Source organism: Amblyomma mixtum, chromosome 3, assembly GCF_055824585.1.
Source record: "Amblyomma mixtum isolate Tamu chromosome 3, ASM5582458v1, whole genome shotgun sequence".
NCBI classification, from domain to species: Eukaryota; Metazoa; Arthropoda; class Arachnida; order Ixodida; family Ixodidae; genus Amblyomma; species Amblyomma mixtum.
In genome coordinates, this window is record NC_143014.1 from 49,736,176 (window position 1) to 49,753,457 (window position 17,282).

At 52.5% G+C, this 17,282-nt stretch overlaps 1 protein-coding gene across 5 annotated transcripts in view; it reads right to left on the reverse strand.

The window, feature by feature from the left end:
• Positions 1–17,282, reverse strand: part of LOC149350153 (uncharacterized) — a 120,080-nt gene that overhangs the window by 43,538 nt on the left and 59,260 nt on the right. The window contains exons 1-2 of one of the 5 annotated variants that reach the window (XM_089579116.1): positions 14,499–14,680; positions 1,886–1,963 (exon numbers count right to left, since the gene is read on the reverse strand). In XM_089579116.1, the coding sequence (XP_089435242.1) occupies positions 1,886–1,963; positions 14,499–14,513 (93 nt within the window). In that variant the 5' untranslated portion in view covers positions 14,514–14,680. The other 4 variants (XM_089579118.1, XM_089579119.1, XM_089579117.1 and 1 more) reach the window with 4 other exon arrangements.

The following is a 17,282-nucleotide window of genomic DNA, read 5'->3' on the forward strand; positions in this document are numbered from 1 at the left end:
CTGCATTGTTAATTTTAAATAAAAAAATATTACGAACGTATCTTCACACATGCGAAATGCACGCTTTGATATGAAATCAGTAAAAGTCTGCCAAAATGTAACTGCTTATACTTTGAAAGAAACAAGAACAAAAAAGAAACATTTCGTTAGGTTGTGGGCAAGCAAAGCACGATTTAAAAAAAAAAGTAATTTTCTTTTCGAGAGACATAATCAGCACTCTGAAATGCGCGAAATGCGTGCGAGCGCGGAAGCCGAACCTACTGGGCCGTCGCAGTGCGGTGACGTCACGCAAACGTGGAGAGGCCTTAAAAAAAGTCTAGGTGGTGTTGGCTGACCCCCATTTTTCCACGGAAAAGCCCTAAGAAACGCATGGTGCGAATGGGACTGCACCCCCCGCCTCTAACCGCCCCCTCTAAGAGTGACCCATATATCCGCTCCATGTCGAGGCCGTAGTGTGCCATCGACAAACCACGGCGATTCGGCCAGTACACAGCCGCGAAGCTCCCGTTCTCAATCTGTGTTGTTCCTTTACCGCTGCCGGCGCACGGTGCCATTTTCAGGCCCGCTTCACTGATCGAGTTAAAGAATCTTATGTCCCCACGAAGCAAATTGTTTGCTCGCGAACGATCGCTGCCACACACCTGTGACCAATGATCAGGACAGCTCTAGACGACCGACAACATGAAAAGGAACTGGCGCGCAGTCAATCGTTAATGCCCCTAAAATTGGAGAGACGTGCGCACGCTTTTTTTATGCCTTTGTCCTGCATTTGAAGCCTTAGCCTGATGATGGCGATGATTACATTTTTAAAAATAATTTCCTTCGTAGTCCAGTGAGTACTTACTCCTTGACTCAGCTACTGACGCATTATAATTGGCGGCGCAGAAGACGAAACAAATTCGATCCTTGCCTACCAACCGACCTTGTCCTTTCATGCCTCGTGCCTGTACTGTCGTGAGCAGAAGTAAGCGACACCCCCAGCGCGTGCCACATTGCGGCATGGCTCGATGGGGGAAGGGGGAAGGGAGCCACTTTTGCTCACGGTAGTACGTTCGCTTGTCATCTATCAAGCTCTGCGTCATGTTCAAACGGACCACGGCCGAGAATCCCGAGCGTTCAGATTCCTCCAACCGCCGCTGGTGTGAACGGCGGAGTTTCTTTGGGGACGCAAGTTCGCCCAACAAGGTTTACTTACTTCCCTAAGCTTTCTTGTGCCTGCCTGCCGATCATCGCCACCTACACTCACGCCAAAGAGTACTGCGGAGTGCATGTTTCTTTGAAATAACTATGGCGACAGATCACATTGCGAAACGTCTTTTTTGCCGACATGACCGAGAAGATGGAACCAGGCCCGCATGCATACTTGAAAGCCCCGCACCAAAAACATTCGTTCCACTCCGGGCGCATTTCATCGAATGCTGCACTCGCTGGCCTCGATAGAAACGCGGAGGCAGGCGCCGAATCTACGCTCCCCAGCAGCCGTGGACGGGGCCCAGGCTCCTTCCCACGGGCGGCGCCGCGCTGTTACCCGCAATGCGCGACGCTCCCCGTGAGTGACAGGTCATCCCGCGCCCTGCCGAGTACCACATCACGGAACGCTAACGGTGTCTATTGTTGGCGTTACCAGCAGGCGCTGACCGCGGCCGTGGGTGATGATCCTGTCACTGCTCGCGGACGATTGAGCATTGTTCGCCGACCTGCCGCATGCGCCGAGGCCCGCTTGGTGCGGTGGCTGGCGAGACCGCCCCGCGCGGTGCGCGTCTCCCGAACGCGCCGTGGAAGCAGGCGCGCGCACAGCGGCTCGCAGGGAAGCCAGCGGGTGAGGTCAGAAACCCGTCAACTTTCGCCGAGCCAAGCGAGACGAGGCACCCGACACGATGCTCACCTTGCACCCTTCGCACGTGAAGGCGCCGAAGTGGTATCCAGCGGCGGGTTCCCCGCACACCTTGCACAGCTGGTTCATCTGTGACAAGCAAACAAACAAACAAAAAGAATAAGGTTTTGTGTTCCTAGCTCAGCTGGTTAAGAAAATACCTCGGACACTTTCTTTTTTGCACATTTTTTTTTTTTTTTTTGCAAGACGAAGGATTTCTCTTTTTCTTTCCAAATCGATCGGAATATAGGCGTGTGTCCTTTAATAAACGGCGCATGCAGCGTATGGAAATGCGCTGACCGCGGGCTCATCTGGATTCGAGCCGCGGCGGCGGCGCGCGGGGGCCAAAAGCGACAAAGCGGGGCCCGGCACATGAAAGGGGGCCGCCGACGGACGAGCTGCGCGTGACTCCGCGGGTCATTGCCAGAAAACAACAGCAGCGACGCTGGATTTACGGCGCTAACGATACTGATTGATGACCGCGAGCCGGGCATGGTCTCATTAGCGAGCCGCGCTCGCCCCGAGATGGACAGCCCGTATGAAATTAAGCGCTCCGCCTCTTCGCGGCCGCCACAAAAGGTCGCTTCGAGCGGCAAATTGATATCAATGCGCCGGCCCGCCCCGCGACTCAAAGCGGCCCGCAGCTGAGCCGTCCTCCCTCCCGGCAAAGGGAGGCCGCGCGCGCAAGTGGCGGCTGCCCTCTCCCGCGTTTGTCAATACGGCCTCCCCCGCAAATAGCAGCAGCTGCAGCCCGGAGGGTTTACCGTTGTCTTCTTCCGCTAATGGGTCGTTACTCCACCGATCGGCTCCTTCAGAGACCCCCGAGTTTTTCCTTTCACCCCGTTAGGTTTCGGGGTCACCCGGTTCGCGGCGAAGGAACGCCCATTGTGGTTTCGGCAGAAGCGATGTGCGCCGAACATCGGCGAACGTGCCCTTCCTCGACATCGCCGATGGAGGCATCGTTACCGTCCGGGTCCCGAGCGAGCCTTCGCGCGCTGCTTGCGTCGCTTTCATCCAATCCCTTGTGCGCCTTTCTTTTTTTTTATTCCAGGCTTAGGAAACTAGATTTTGAACACTACGGCGGCCCTGCAAGAAGCCGTTGCGCGCGTATCCCAGCATTCGTTTACAATTACCCACGCGCTGTGAACCCGCCAGCGAACACTGCTAGTCGCCGGCGCTCGGCTACCTCCTTTCGGGCCGCAAAGTGGGCGCACTGCTGTCATTAGTCAGCCGTAGCTCAACCTTTGACTGAAAAGCCAACTTCGCGAGCACCGCGAAGAGCCCCCTTTCTGGGAAGCTTTTTGGTAGATTAAAGCCCGCCGCAGCCACAGATAAGGATTTCTTGTGAAATTTTAAATGGATCGAATATTCTAATAAGGTACTCTCTCTTCATTGACTGCATAACCGGCGCGATCGAAATACCAGTTTTAAGGCGAAAGCCTTTAATGCCTGATACTGTCGTTAGCAGCCGTGTCGGCAGATTTTTCCGCGTTTCGGTTACATGCCTCATATGGGCACATGCCAATCATTACATAATCGATACTTCATCGATGGCATTCGAATGACATCGGAACGCGATTTAAGGCATTCTATGATAATTGCATGATAATTAATGACGAATTGAGTAATAATAGTAAATAAAACCGAGTAGGAAATTGGTCGAGTTGGGGAATCGAACCCCGGTCTCCGAAGTGCGAGACAAGCTCGCTAACCACTCCGCCATGCCAGCTCGATGGTTTGGAATGAACAAAGGCGCGTCTAGGGAATACGGTGTCTTCATTCACTCCCATCTTCCTCCCTTCCCGTTACGGCGAGGTTCAGGTGTCCGCCGAGATATGCGAGACAGATACATTTCCTTTCCTCAAAAACCAATTTACCGACGAGCAAGGCGTACAGCCGAACGGGCGATGTCGTTCTGTGGACTCCCTGGCAGCGTTGCAAGATGCTGTCGCGAGCTTAACATCTTGACCACATATCAGTGACACAAGCAGCAACACCGCGCTTAAGGCTTTCGCCTCACCGCACTTTAGGTCACCAAAGTGCCCCCCTGAATTTGTTTTCTTGGCATTTTAGAACGTAAAGTGAACACTTACTTCCAAGCGAATACCACTTTAGCCCTAACCATGCCTAACAGATTACGGTTACTCCTTGCGATGCACAGAGAAGACCTTTATCCAACGTCAGTTCATACTGCGCCACTCAGAACTCTGTACTGCTGCATAGAAAGACATACACGGCTTCACACTTACCCTCTTGTATCTTCAATGTCTTTTCGAGCACTTCAGCTAGTTTTGAGAGAGTCGCAACTGCCAGCCAGTACAATTAGGCGTGAACAGTTTTAAAACCCGGTTCCCATCAGAACATAGTAAAGGAACTGACAACAACCTGAAACGGCACGGTGTAAAAAGAAACAACCACGATCCACTTGGAAGGAAAAAATTTTTGCGAAAAATAAATATTGCGAGGACACTTTGGTAACTAAAGTGTTAAAAGAGGCGAAAGCCTAGGACACTATGCCGTGACGACTTCCGGTGGATGTGATGTCACACCGTTCCCGTGGCTATATCGATACCCAAATTATACATCTTTCGTGGATCTTAAGTGTGAATTACGCTTAATTACACCTTTTTCCATCTAATTTGACACAAATCCGACGTTTTCCCGACCATTCTGTGACAATTTTTACTATGCCGTGACGACTTCCGATAGATAAGACGTCACACCGTTCCCGTGGCTATATCGACGTCCGCGCTATTTCGACGCAATTTCGACATTTTTGCCTATAATTAATTAACCAATTAATCTACAGTCATGAAACTTGGCTTCTAGGTTCACTTTTTCCTCCTCTATCTGAAGCAACCATTCGTTTTCTCCTATCGTTTTTAGTTCCCGAGTTAACACGAGTTAAACGCTGCCAAAGGTGTGACACCCTCTGCTAACAGACGACAGAGCCATTAAAGCCTTTCGCCTTAAAAGCGTCGAGTAAACGCGCGTCCCAGGTTCATCCTTGCGGCCTTTTTAACGAGACAGGCTGCTCATTTGGAGTAGACCGTTCTTGCAGCCGACCACTCGCAAAAACTAGGCGTCTCGAATTCTGAAGCTTCCAGCGGTATATGCGCTGCGTACGAATTCGACTGTGAAAACTAGTCGACATGAGGGACAGAAGAGGGAGTGAAGACTACAGCCTACAGGCAGAGCATCCACCTGGCCTATAATGATAGAGCGAAGGCCTCCACATACATTACAGGAGCTGCTTACAGAGAGGCCAACTAGTGTCGGCCCAATAGCATATGACTCCATACACTGAACGCGTCGCAATATAACTATGTTGAAAAAACAAAAACTGCGGTAGCGACCGCCTTTCTGTTTTAAGACATTATATACATTTAGTGCTCATACACATTGCTGGGAGCCACTATTTGTCTGCGATGAGGGAACTGTTCATCGACAAGGCTCTTTTTAGAGCGCAGTTCTTCGGCTGCCCGTTTCGCGGCGTCGCCGTTGTCCGTTGTAACCAGGAGAGGGTAAAAGCGTAACTTCCTCCCCTCCTTAGCAAGAAAAAAAAAACAGCGCCACGCGGACGGCTCTCGCCGGCGCGCGTCGTAAAACGGGGGAGAAGGAGCCCCTGGAGTTCCAGATGCTCCTCGAAGCCACTCCCGGCCTTTGACCAATGAGGACGCGCGCCCAGCGCGAGAAGGAGCCTGCACAGCCGACACTGCTGTGCACGCCTGCCTTGGTGAGGACAGACAGACGTGGAGCGAGCCTATATAAGAAGGGCGTTGACCGCCCGGGCCGCCTTCAGTGAACAAATTGTATTTTGTTTGTCTCTCTCTCTCTTGTGGCAGTGCACTTTAAGTGCAATAATCCTTTTGTATTGTAATCTCTCTCAAGTGAAACTTTGCACCAGTTGCATTGTTTTGTTAATCACTTTGTATGTGCTTGTACTAGCGATTGTGAAATCCTCTGTATCGTCTCATTGCTGTATAACTTTGTTTTGTGAACGTTTGGCTCCGACCCATTCGCTGGCTTGCGACCGGCGAAAGCTGGGCACCAAACGACGAAAAACCTCCTGTCACTTGGTAGCTGGTGTCCGCTGAGCTTGCCACGCTGAGTCGAGGGCATCTCCTTTGTGTCCGAGACCACTACGCCCACACGCTCTAAGGGTGTCTGGGAACGCACGCAACAAGTGCGCGAAGTTGGGTGACAACCGCCCGAACCGAAACGCACAGCCGCCGCCGTTTGTCACTGCGAACCGCCTGCCTGTATAAATAGTTTGCTCTCTGCAAGTTCTTTGTGAGCCATGAGCGAGGCAACCGATGGAAGTCCTTCGTCTGCCGCTGCTGCTAAACGAGCTGCCAGAGCAGAGGCCCAGCGCCGTCGCCGTCAGAATCCACAGGTACGTGCCTCCGAAGGGGAAGCTTCCCGTCGCCGCCATCGAGATGATCCAGAAGTGCGCGTCGCTGAGACACAGGCTAAGCGCCGCCGCCGAGAGGACCCTGCCGTTCGCGCCGCCGTAGTGGGGACTTTAATGTAGATATAAAAACAAGCGGGAATTTCTCACCACTTACGCGGGAGAACATCCCGTTCCTCTCGCTCGTAACGGCTCTGACAGCTGTGATAACCTCGCGAAATACATGCGCAGACCTCGTCTTTGAGAACCAGGCATTGGTGCAGCAAGTCGAGAATATATCCATCTATTTCTCCGACCACAAAGCTTCCTTCATGACAATCAAGAACTGTTAGTGGAGTGTTTCTTGAAGAAGGAATATGTGTGAAAAATAACAAGTCTGTAATTGTACACACTTGTCTTGCTCGAATTCTTTGTCTCAATCTTTCGAAAAGCTGGAACGGCTGATTAACTGCGCTCAAATTTCGCATTAGGAAGTAACGTAATCGTCGGCAAATTTTTGGTTAGATTTAAGAACACAATTATGTGCGAAGGTTACAGAAAATACTCGTCACAAATGGCACGCAAAAGCGAGGGGCACATAAAAGCATATTCACGCACACGTAACAATGTTTACTGCGACGGCAGCGACAATTTTTCCCTTCTCCCTCAAGCCACACTCGAGGCTTTCAAGCACTTCATGTACTCACGGGATCGTTGCACTGCAGAGAGCATTTAATACAGCCACCAATCGGTTACTTCGCCTGTCCGTGAAAGCCGACAAATAAAGGCCGTCCACACACCGTACGTGTGCTACGGCGTCGGCAAAACCCATCTCTGAAGAATATTCGCATATTTTCGAGGGGCCACCCATCGCTGCAGCAATAAAAAAGGACAAAATGCGGGAGCGAATGCCTGTCAGCGTGCTCCGAATACGACCCCACTGAATGCGTCATTCTGAGGCGAGATGCTATAGGGCAGCAACGGCACAGTTTTTTTTTTTTTTTTTTTTTGGGGGGGGGGGGGGGGCAAGGGAATCTGGGGCTTAAGAGCTCCATGCCACAAGGCATTTTCGTCTTTTCAAGGTGAGGTCAAAGACCCATTTCTCAGGCTGTTCTTCACTCTAATGAAGCCGAGCACCACGCCATGGGAAAGCTTGTACCGATTGTATCACCGGTGGGTACCCGGCGGCACTGGGGATCGAGCCCCGCACCTCCCGCATGCGAAGCAATGCTCAAACCACTAAGCCACCGCTGCGGTAGGAAGTTTGCGGTCTGCCCAAAGAGCTTCCCCCCGGCCGTACACGGAGTCGGCCAGGGTCAGACCACTTCCCTATAACTGGTGGACCCCCACACCAGAGACTGCTCTTGTACCACTTTGGTCTGGTCATCCTCGGGCTCGAAAGCCCTCCCAGCGAGCGCGGCGGACTGGTCCACTACTGCCACCTCGTTGGTCGTGTGTGGGTCCAACCCACGAGCTTCGGACAGCCGGGGTCGCTACTCCCCGTGGTGCGCTTCCGTGCTGCGCACCCCTGCCAGACGCCGAGGCACCCTCGACTTCGGGTAGTCTCTTCGTGCCGCGCTTCGAGCGACTCTCAGAGGACGCAAGCGCCAGTTCTGCTTTCGCTTCGCCCTCGCTCTCTTAGCCCACTGAGACGCCCGAAGGCCTCAGCGTTTCCCAGAGATGGCCCTGGTTTCCCGGAGGGGGAATGAGGACAGACCCAAGCAGCGCTCCCGAGTGATCCAAGGGCTCGGGTTACACAGGGACGTCCCTACCCCTGATGACTTTATTCATCGGGGATTTCCCTGCAGCGATTCTGCTTGAGACTTGGTCGCAGCAGCCTATCCCTAGGCTTTCATGGCGTATGAACTCTCTCGCTCCCAGGGTCACCAGCAGCCCTTCCCAGGTTCATCATTAGCGTCGCCTCCTATTCACTGGATTACAGGAGCGCGCGACTACCCCCAGCGTTACACCTAGAGCCTTCATCGCTAGTGGCAGCACCCCGCTAGGTTACAGGAGGACACTACCCCTCCCAGTGTTAGCCGTCCTGGGAGCAAACCTTGTACTCCACAGCCCAGGTCACAGACTTAACTGTGTCCAGGTAGCCGATCCTCCAGTCGACAACTGCGCACAAGTCAATCCAGCCCATCATCAGAGATACTACTGATGTTCTAGTTGGGGCTGCGGTTCACCACTTCCCAATAACCGCCAGCCCCGAGGCGCCGTACCCCCCTTTAGGGAGCACAGATTAGCCCTATTTTCTACAGGGCCGCCTCGGGTGAGAGCTCACCCATGTTCTTCGGAACCCAGTCTCAGCCAGCCTTCGGCTTGCTTCACAGGCTCACGCCAACCGAGCCCGGCTGAGAGACAGAGACCTTATGCAACACATTCTTTTTCATCTATTTGCACCTTTGAAGCCGCTAAATGGACGTAGGCGCACAAACGCCACGGCAACGCGGTCTGAAAATGGTTGCTGTAGTTGTACTACACGTTTCTGACAGCTGATGCCTATCTCTTCCATAGCTTGTTTGCCACAACCTGCATGATCAGAAACAACCGTGCGCTGCCGCGGGCATCTGTATCTCTACAAGGCAGAAATAAAGGAAATTGGCCTGATTTGATGAAGAGTTTTAGCGGGTTTACTGACCGCTCCGATCGCAGTTCCCAGCGGAGTCACAGCGGTGCGTCGAGCAAGAGTCTCCTTACGGCCTTCCGCGTCCGCTCAAGCGAGGCGCCTCGTTGCGCCTCCTGGAGGTGGTAACTGGACTTGCCAGAAAATAGTCATAAGTAACAGTGTCTGATTTATGTGTGAATACATAAATAATAGCTGTTTACGTTTGCTGTATGCTTTTTGGTAACAGCGGTGCTTTGGAGTGAAGTTTTCGTATTACGAAAAATTGAAGTCTGCCACTGCGAGAGCCAAGACCACGCAAGCCATCCCTCGCAGCGTGCGCGTGTACGCATGTGTAGCGTTGTCTAGCGTGTGTATTCATCATCTATGCATGCGTTCGTCTATCGAGATCGAGTTGCGTTCGCAAGTTATCCGACACCGCCTGCAACCTGTTCGCCATGACGAAAAGTGTCCTGCAAGACCCTCTCCTGTTGTCACAGAAGTAGCGCTGGCGGTTGCCATGTTGAATGTTTAGGTTTGGTCCGGCTAGCGCGAGCCCAGAAGGCTTTGCGCGAGGCCCGCTCATCGCGCGGGAGCGGGACCGAGGAGCCGTTCCGCTCGAGCGCTCCCGCCTGAGCGTTTCGCGCATGCGCAGTAGCGCTCTCGCTAGCTCGCTGAGCGGAGCGAGCGCACAAACTCGCTCAGCTAAAACTCTCTGATATCAAGAATGGGGCGAAATGCTAGGCGTCGAGATGACAAAGACGCATGGCAGAGCGGCGGAGCGCGATGGGCAAACTCGGTTTTTACACAGTAGCTACAAGGGCACAAGGTGCGAACTTGGACAGCTTACATCCTTTCTTGCACTCTGGATTGATATCACCGCTATTCGAGGTTGCAGCATGGTGTCATCATGCACCAAGGGGCGGGGCGAGGCTTACGGGCTGAAGACCCTCCTCTCGGAAACTGGCTGTAAACATTTCATGAGAAAAAAAGATATCCATGCACATCGTATCCACTTAGTCAGCGAGGAAAACTTGTTGCGACGGAACGAAATGTTACTTGCATTCGTCGATGGCAGCACATGCAAACAAACAAAAAAAGAAAAATCTTCTCTCCAGATACATTGTTGCCCAAGGCCCGCCTGTGCTGTTTTCGCGCGCCTCGTCGTCGTCGTCGGAAGCTGCGCGCAGTAATCGCCAGCTCGCCCACCCCTCGCGATTAGCAAGAAAGTGTCGGCGCGACACCCGCACGGCGGCCTTCCAGTGGGGGCGCCCGTTCTTCCTCCGCGCCACGGATGGCGTGCGTCCTTGGGAGCCGCCGCGCCCTGGACGGCCGCCGCCGTGCGCGGACAATGTGGCGCGCCGCCCGTCGGAGATGCACTTTCGCCGCCGCATAATGGCGTCCGGAGAGGGAGCGGGCGCGCGCCGCTGGACAGCGCGCTGGAGCGTTGATGATCACGCAACCGTTAGGCCGCCGCCGGGGGCCGGCCCCGAACTGCTGCCCCGCAGGTGCGCCGTTACACGCGCGCATCCGCACAACCCTCTCGCGCTGCATGATCCACCACCGCTTCTTCCTTTTGCTTATCTGCGCTTTTCGCGCGAAACGGGGCACCACGTGACACAAAGTTTCAACAGTGTATTGAAGCCTCGACGAAAGCGGCGCAAGGGCCGGCTGGCGCTGCTCTGAGTAGCATGACAACGACGCTCGTCCGCTGCGTTTACCAGCCCTCGCAAATCGAAACACGTCTGAAAAGAAACGGGGCTACGTGAAAGTGGGCGACCACCTGCACTATCGCTGCTTATTACGAAGATTGGCATTCTTTCTTCGTACCTCTCTGCAGGAGCATCAGAGCGTGACAGATATCCGTTAGATCCGAAGCGGATTCAAGAATGGAGCTGTTTCGACCTCCACAAACAGCTACGGCACTGAGGCCGGATGTGTGGAATGGCACTGCAGTTATCGTTAGAACAAAAAAAAAAAAAAGACCTGCCCGACAATCCCCGAGCGCCATATGAATCATGCGAGAGCTAGCCAATATGTTGCGATTCAAGTCCCCCTCGAAAGCATTGAACAATAAAAAGAACTAACAAAGTGAAGACGCCCGCGTCATTCCTGTTTGTTTGCTCAATCACGGCGTCATGAATACTTAACGGATCATGATTCGCCTTATTCCAGGAACGCAAGCGCATCCACCCCCTTAAGTGGCCGCGCTAACGCTTTAACGCAGAAGTAAGGGTGGGGTTAACGCACAGACATTGATGAAACAAACCCTTTGTAGCGACAAAATGCTCACAGGCAGTCGCGCGTAAACACTCGCCTTTTTTCACGCATTCGTACGCTGCACTGAGGATAGCCTGCTTCCCTGTGCAGGCGTTACTGCCACATTTATAACTTCACTGGATGGTGAAAAAACAAAGCAACCGCTCGCGGGCACCGTTTATGGTAACCTCGTGCACAAACACACTTGCGCAAATCTGTGACCAGCCCCGCAGGGATCTTTCCCATACAATTCACCTTAGAAGAAAAGTTTCTGCATGCGTTCTGCTGAAAGAGCGATTTTATAAAATTATCGGAAAAGCTGACGGGAAATCCACCTTGTTGCCTTCAGCTAACCAAGAACATGAGTGAAGAACTAAGGGAGTTCTTTTTATATGAAATCCGAAAAGTACATCAGAAAAGATGATGGGATGGACGCCGATACCCTATAGCAGGGTTCTCGAACACGCGGTCAACTGGCCAAAAAAATTTCGGCCTTTGCTTTTGATTGCTTTTCCATCCGTACTGCACCATCACACCTTGACTGCGGCCAGTTAATAAACGCATCTTATTGGCAGATCAGCAAGAAGGCACACATTCTGCTCAAATAGAGGGGTGGATAATATCCACTAACACTAGCTTTGAATCACCGTTTAAGGTTCGATCCGTCCAAAGCAGAAAAAAAAATTGGTGGCCACAGGCGACGTGAGGAGTGCGATGCCTCCTCGCCTTTCTTCCTTCCTTCTCTCCTATTTTCGAATACTGGCCCGCGGCAGACAAGTTTACCGATGCGGCCCGCTTGGCGAGGTGAGTTTGAGACATCTGGCCAAGAAAGTGTGCAACTAATCTGATGCAGACACAAGCGCCATACATTGCTCGCATTCACACCACTCATGGCGACATTACTACATGCAGAGAGGCCTCTTGCCCAAAAGTAAAATATTTCGCGGTGCTTTATCTGACACAGTGGAGGCGCATGTTTGAGCCGAACAAGCAACAGTGCCGAATCGCAAGCAGGCACTTCAACTAGCATCGTGCTCCGCCAATTGTTGAGAGGCGAGTACATTCAACTACAACAAATGTCGACCCACCGCTGCCTTCACGTAAATCTCCGACCGCGTACATGTCACAGCAAAAAAAAAAAAGTGACCATAAAATACCCACTGTGCGGCTTACCCAGTAGTCGCGTAGAACTAGAACCCACGAATGGTGAATAGAACACACTGCAACACCTAAGATGCTAACGCTGTGGTGATACATGCTGGACCGAGGAATCAAAACTGAACATGCGCTACCGTCCCAGTATAAGCACTGGGTCTGCTGAGTTTTATTCCACACCAAGCATGGCAGTTCAATAGCGATAATTTGTATTTATTTTTAAGGGATGACTTTCCTACTATATCCACAAATTTCCAGGGCTCCACGTGAACGTCGCTCGGTGTAGGAGCGTTCTCTACTCCCCAGGCCTCGCCGTGAACGCACTCTAGTGGCCACGGCGGCGGATCCCACCCATTCCTTTTTTCCTCGTGCGTGTGTGCGTTCAACACCGCGAAATGCATGCTCGGTGTGAGCAATCTATTTTCGCCGGGGCAACGGGCCCGCGTCACGTTCGCGCAAAGCCGCGCGAGTTTCATAACGCTGGAAATGCGACAAAACACGTTGCCCAATCAGAAGAGCGTGGTCACGACATTAAAATTCCCCACTTGGCGCCAAGACTTATCTCTCCCAAGCAGCCCTCGGGAGCTGCGCGGGTTGCGCAACCGCGCCAGTGCAACGCCTCTCTCCGCGGCAGCCGAAAGAGCGACGCAGTTGGCTCCGCTTTCGGCGCGGCCAGCGGTGCCCAGTGTCTCGGAATCGTGACGTGCCGCGCGAAAACCCGCGCGCTCTCTCCGCGGGCTCCGGTTTCGGCGAAGGCGCAGGCTTCGAAGCCCAACACGCGCACCTCATTGGGGCGACATCGCCGCGCTCGCCTCGGTCGAGGAGCAGCGCGTAAACAAAGCGCGCTCCGCAGCGTCTGATTCAGCGCAATAGCGCGAAAACAGCGAGACGAAAAAGCCGCACTGGCACAAAGAAGGAGCCGAGGTGTTTCAGCCCACACTCGAATGCCGTGGTGGTTTAAACACGCTTCCAGGGGACATAAGACGGGCGACTACGGAAACAGGTCGGCAAGCACCGCCAAAGCACGGAGAATCCGAAGGGATAAGCAGGGCCGGAATCAAACAGTGTCCGAGGGGGTTCCTCCGATTCTTTATCTTTGCTATCACCCCGTCATAACGGGTGCGTCGCTCAAGGAAATTACGATGGAGGAAATAATTATAAACGCAGTGAGCAAGAGAAGCTATTATATCGATTCGGCGCAAGGTATCAGTTGCCCGTGAATAATGCTTACCTATAGAGGTTGGCAGAAAAAACAAAAAGCAACGCATAAACATGGCATGGCGGCAAAGCTATCTTTAGTACCAAACGCTGGGGCACGGCACAATAGACGCTCGGTTGAAAAATAACGATGCATGAACCGTGTAGGTGGCATGCGTAAACAACGGAGGAAAGTACCGGCAGAGAGTTCATGCACTCCAAGTGGAGGAAACGGGAGACAGGGGGGGGGGGGGGGGGGGGGGGGGAAAAGAAGAAACACCGTCAGCATTAACACAAAGGAGCCATGCGGCGCATGTTCCCTCCACACGGAACTTAATCATGCGGGGCAGGTTGTGGCAGCGTCCTCCGCATCTTGATGCCATCGTTAAGGGATGAAGAGCCCAGCAAGGAGCACATTCCAAGACGGGCGTCGTTCTTCGTAGGTGAATGGACCTACACATGTCTGCCTATGGCGGAAGGCGAGCCTAGCTGAGAACATCACACTGCGACGCTTCAAGCTCACAAGCAATTTCAAAGAGCGCGGTTCATAAGAAATGGATTCGAATTTTGACGGCAAAGAACGTTGGTGCGGCGCAGGCCGAAGTTCGGGTGTTTGGTAAACCGTCGTGCCGAAGCACCAATCGCAATAAACACACAAAGGAACTTTTACACTTAACTGAGCGAATCAGTTTGACACGAACACGCGCACACACGCATAAAAAAATATGAAGTGCAGAGAAAAAGAAAAAGGCTGATGTCGGAACTATTCCTGTCTACCCAAAAATGGAAAGTTGGCACCCTTTAAAAAATTCCCTGACAAAATAAAAGAGCGAAAGAAAAAAAAAAACAAGCGAGTTCAGTGCTGGAGTAGGTAAGTGCGAGAAGATGGAACCGAAAGACCCCCGCGTGTTGGGACCGCACGTGGACAGTTCGCGCCAGCAGAGATGGGCCGCGTGCTCGGGCGACAGAGCGCGGTCGCGCGAGCACGCGTCCGAGCCCAGAGGCGCGCCACTCACCATTCCCAGAGTCATCCGTGCAGCGGCGACCCTGTCGGAGCGGCCACGGAGCACACACTAATCCGGTCCAGCGCGCGCCCAGCGTCTTGGCTTGCAGGCGCACGCGAGTCCAGCATGGGTATCCAGCGCGAGGAGCGGCGCGCATCGGCCGGACGGCAGCAGCGCGTCCGACCCGCAGGCTGCCCGAGACGCGTCTGTTGGTAAGCGTCTTCGCGCCGGTCCGCCGGGAAACTGCACGTGCTTCAAGGTCCCGTGACGTCAGTGATTACCTGACTTATGAGGCCCTCCTACTTTCTCCTTGCGTCTTGGCCCCCTCGCCGCTCGGCGTGCGCCCCCTCTCCGCGCCTCAATGAAGAAGAGAGCGAGCGAGCGGCGGCGGCGGCCATTGAGTGGACCACAGCTGTTGGCCGACCAGGTGCCGCCGCCTCCGCCAAAGGGGCCGTTGGCCGCAGCACCTGCCCGCGGCCCGGCCCTCTCGGCGGGCTCCGGGCGGGCCACGAGCTTCCGCGTTGCCCGACCAGGCCTGACGTCAGTGCGGCAGATGAACGCGTAACTACCTGCGGCGCAGAGGAGCTGTGCCGTTGGATGCACCGTCAGACGAAACTTGGCTAGCGTGGGTGAAGGTCGGTAGCCAAAGGGAAAACACGCGGGGTAGGCGAGGTCATGCCTACGGATCACGCAACCCTCGTGAAATAGTAATAATCAAGGACATCGGCTAAACTTGGCAGGCTGCAGTTGAGCGTGCAGTGAGTGGTTTCTGTCCATGCGGTTATTCCCGATGGATTTATACCGCACTAAGCAATACGACACTGGGTTACAGACGCTGTAAGTTGGGCTTTTCTGGCAGCTTCTGCCGCTGCCATACGCGAACAATTCGCCTAAGCGTGTTGCTCAGACAAGAGGAGTAGATAGAAGAGAACGATCGTAGATCGCCGAAGTCGATCATAACTCGGCAGCAATTTGGAAAACTCGAGTCACAGCGTCCAAAGAATATGAGTTTCATGCTTGGGCGGTCACGTATTCCGGGAACGTGATTCATTCATACCACTTTCCTGGTTACCTCCACTGAAATTACGGCCGGCAGTCTCTAGATGCACGGCCAGGCAGAGAGGCGGCGCCTTTTTCTGCCGCACTATCCGCTCGGTGCCCGCCCTCCGCGTGGAGACACGGAGCCTATCGCGGTGATGTCAGTTGCGCTGAGCTGCATACCTGGCGGGAAAAACGTGGATGCGTGGGCCGTCGGCAGATCGGAAGTGATTCGGGGCCACCTTCGTCACAAGCGGGTGGAACGGCCGTCCTGCGAAGCTCCAATGCCAGACGTTCTCGACGGCAGATAAAGAAAAATAGAACTTCCGTGGACTTCCTGTTCATGCCGCGAGAGGCGTTCGAAGCGCATTTTTGCCCTAGCGTCGGTACTGACGTTCAAATGCTTAGCTGGGAAACAGCAGTGAGGTTGATAAAGATCATGGCCAACGTTATGACGAGATCGAGAAGGGAGGGCAGGCAAAGAGAACGTCGTCTTTCATTTGCATCAGCTGAAAACTGGCGGAGGAAAATTAGTTGGCTGAAATTAGTCGGCTTGGTGCCGCGGTTGACTATCATTTGGGGGGGCATTCGGAGCAGGATGCTAGCTCATTTCTGATTACTAACTGTAGCTCGATTTACCATTAGGATTTAGGATTACTGAGCGGGTTTTTACGTACGCATGCGCACAAAAGCGGTGGTGCGCGACGGCGTGCAATGTCGATGCGAAGTTAGCGCAGTCTTTCAAAATAAGCTTTCTGTGCATCAGAAGACGCACTGATGAAATCGCAAACGCTGGAAAAATATAGCTACCTTCAAACGATGTGTTTAAAATAAATGCATACCGGAATTCAGTCTTGTTATGGGGTGCATTAGTGTTTTTTTTTTTTTTTTCGAAATGAGTCAACTCCAGAAACCGAAACTAATTGAATATAAGCTGCAAGGGTAAGTTAACTTGTCCCCAGGTAGCACCGAACATTAGAATAGTGTTATAAAAATGTTATGTAAGTTGGAGTAATGTTACATGTTGCATAGTAACTTTACATTAACATTAAAAATTAACATATAACGTTATAAGTTACATAGGAAACGTTACTTTCACATTCTAAACAAACGTTGTTTTAATATAATCTTCTAAATTTTATTATAATGTTAGAGTCGCAACTATAAAACAACATTGCAAATATATTTCGAGCACGGATTTCCAGACATTTTCTCACTGTTCTTAGAGTAAAGATGTTTTTCAACTAACACTACCTTGTAACCACATCTCTTAGATAGCAGTCGCCATAGATTACATGAAGAGCCCCATTATTTTGTCACAAAACTTTAGTTATTACCCATTCCCCACTGTCACTCATGGGACATCCCGCAGTAGCGAGTATATAAGCTCGGCGGCATGATATCCGTTTGGAGGTGAGTGAATACGAGTTGCTGTGCTGTAGTGTAGTGGAGAAGGTGTCGCTCTTGTTGTTGGTTCTTGCAAAGTGTTGTAAGTTGTGTGCCGTCACCACTGGCAGGCCTGCATGCTTGTGCGGGGCTGCTTCACCATTTTCGAGAATGTTGCATTTATGTTGTTTACATGTTTCATGAATGTTTGGGGAAGGTTATTCGAACATTAATATGTAACATTACAAAAACATTAGAAAAAAAAGGACATAGAAATAACATTTGAGCGTAACAAAAATGTAACATTATCGCAATGTTTCGGTGCTACCTGGGTCGTTGTTTCCTTTGGAAATACTATCAAAATGAAATGGG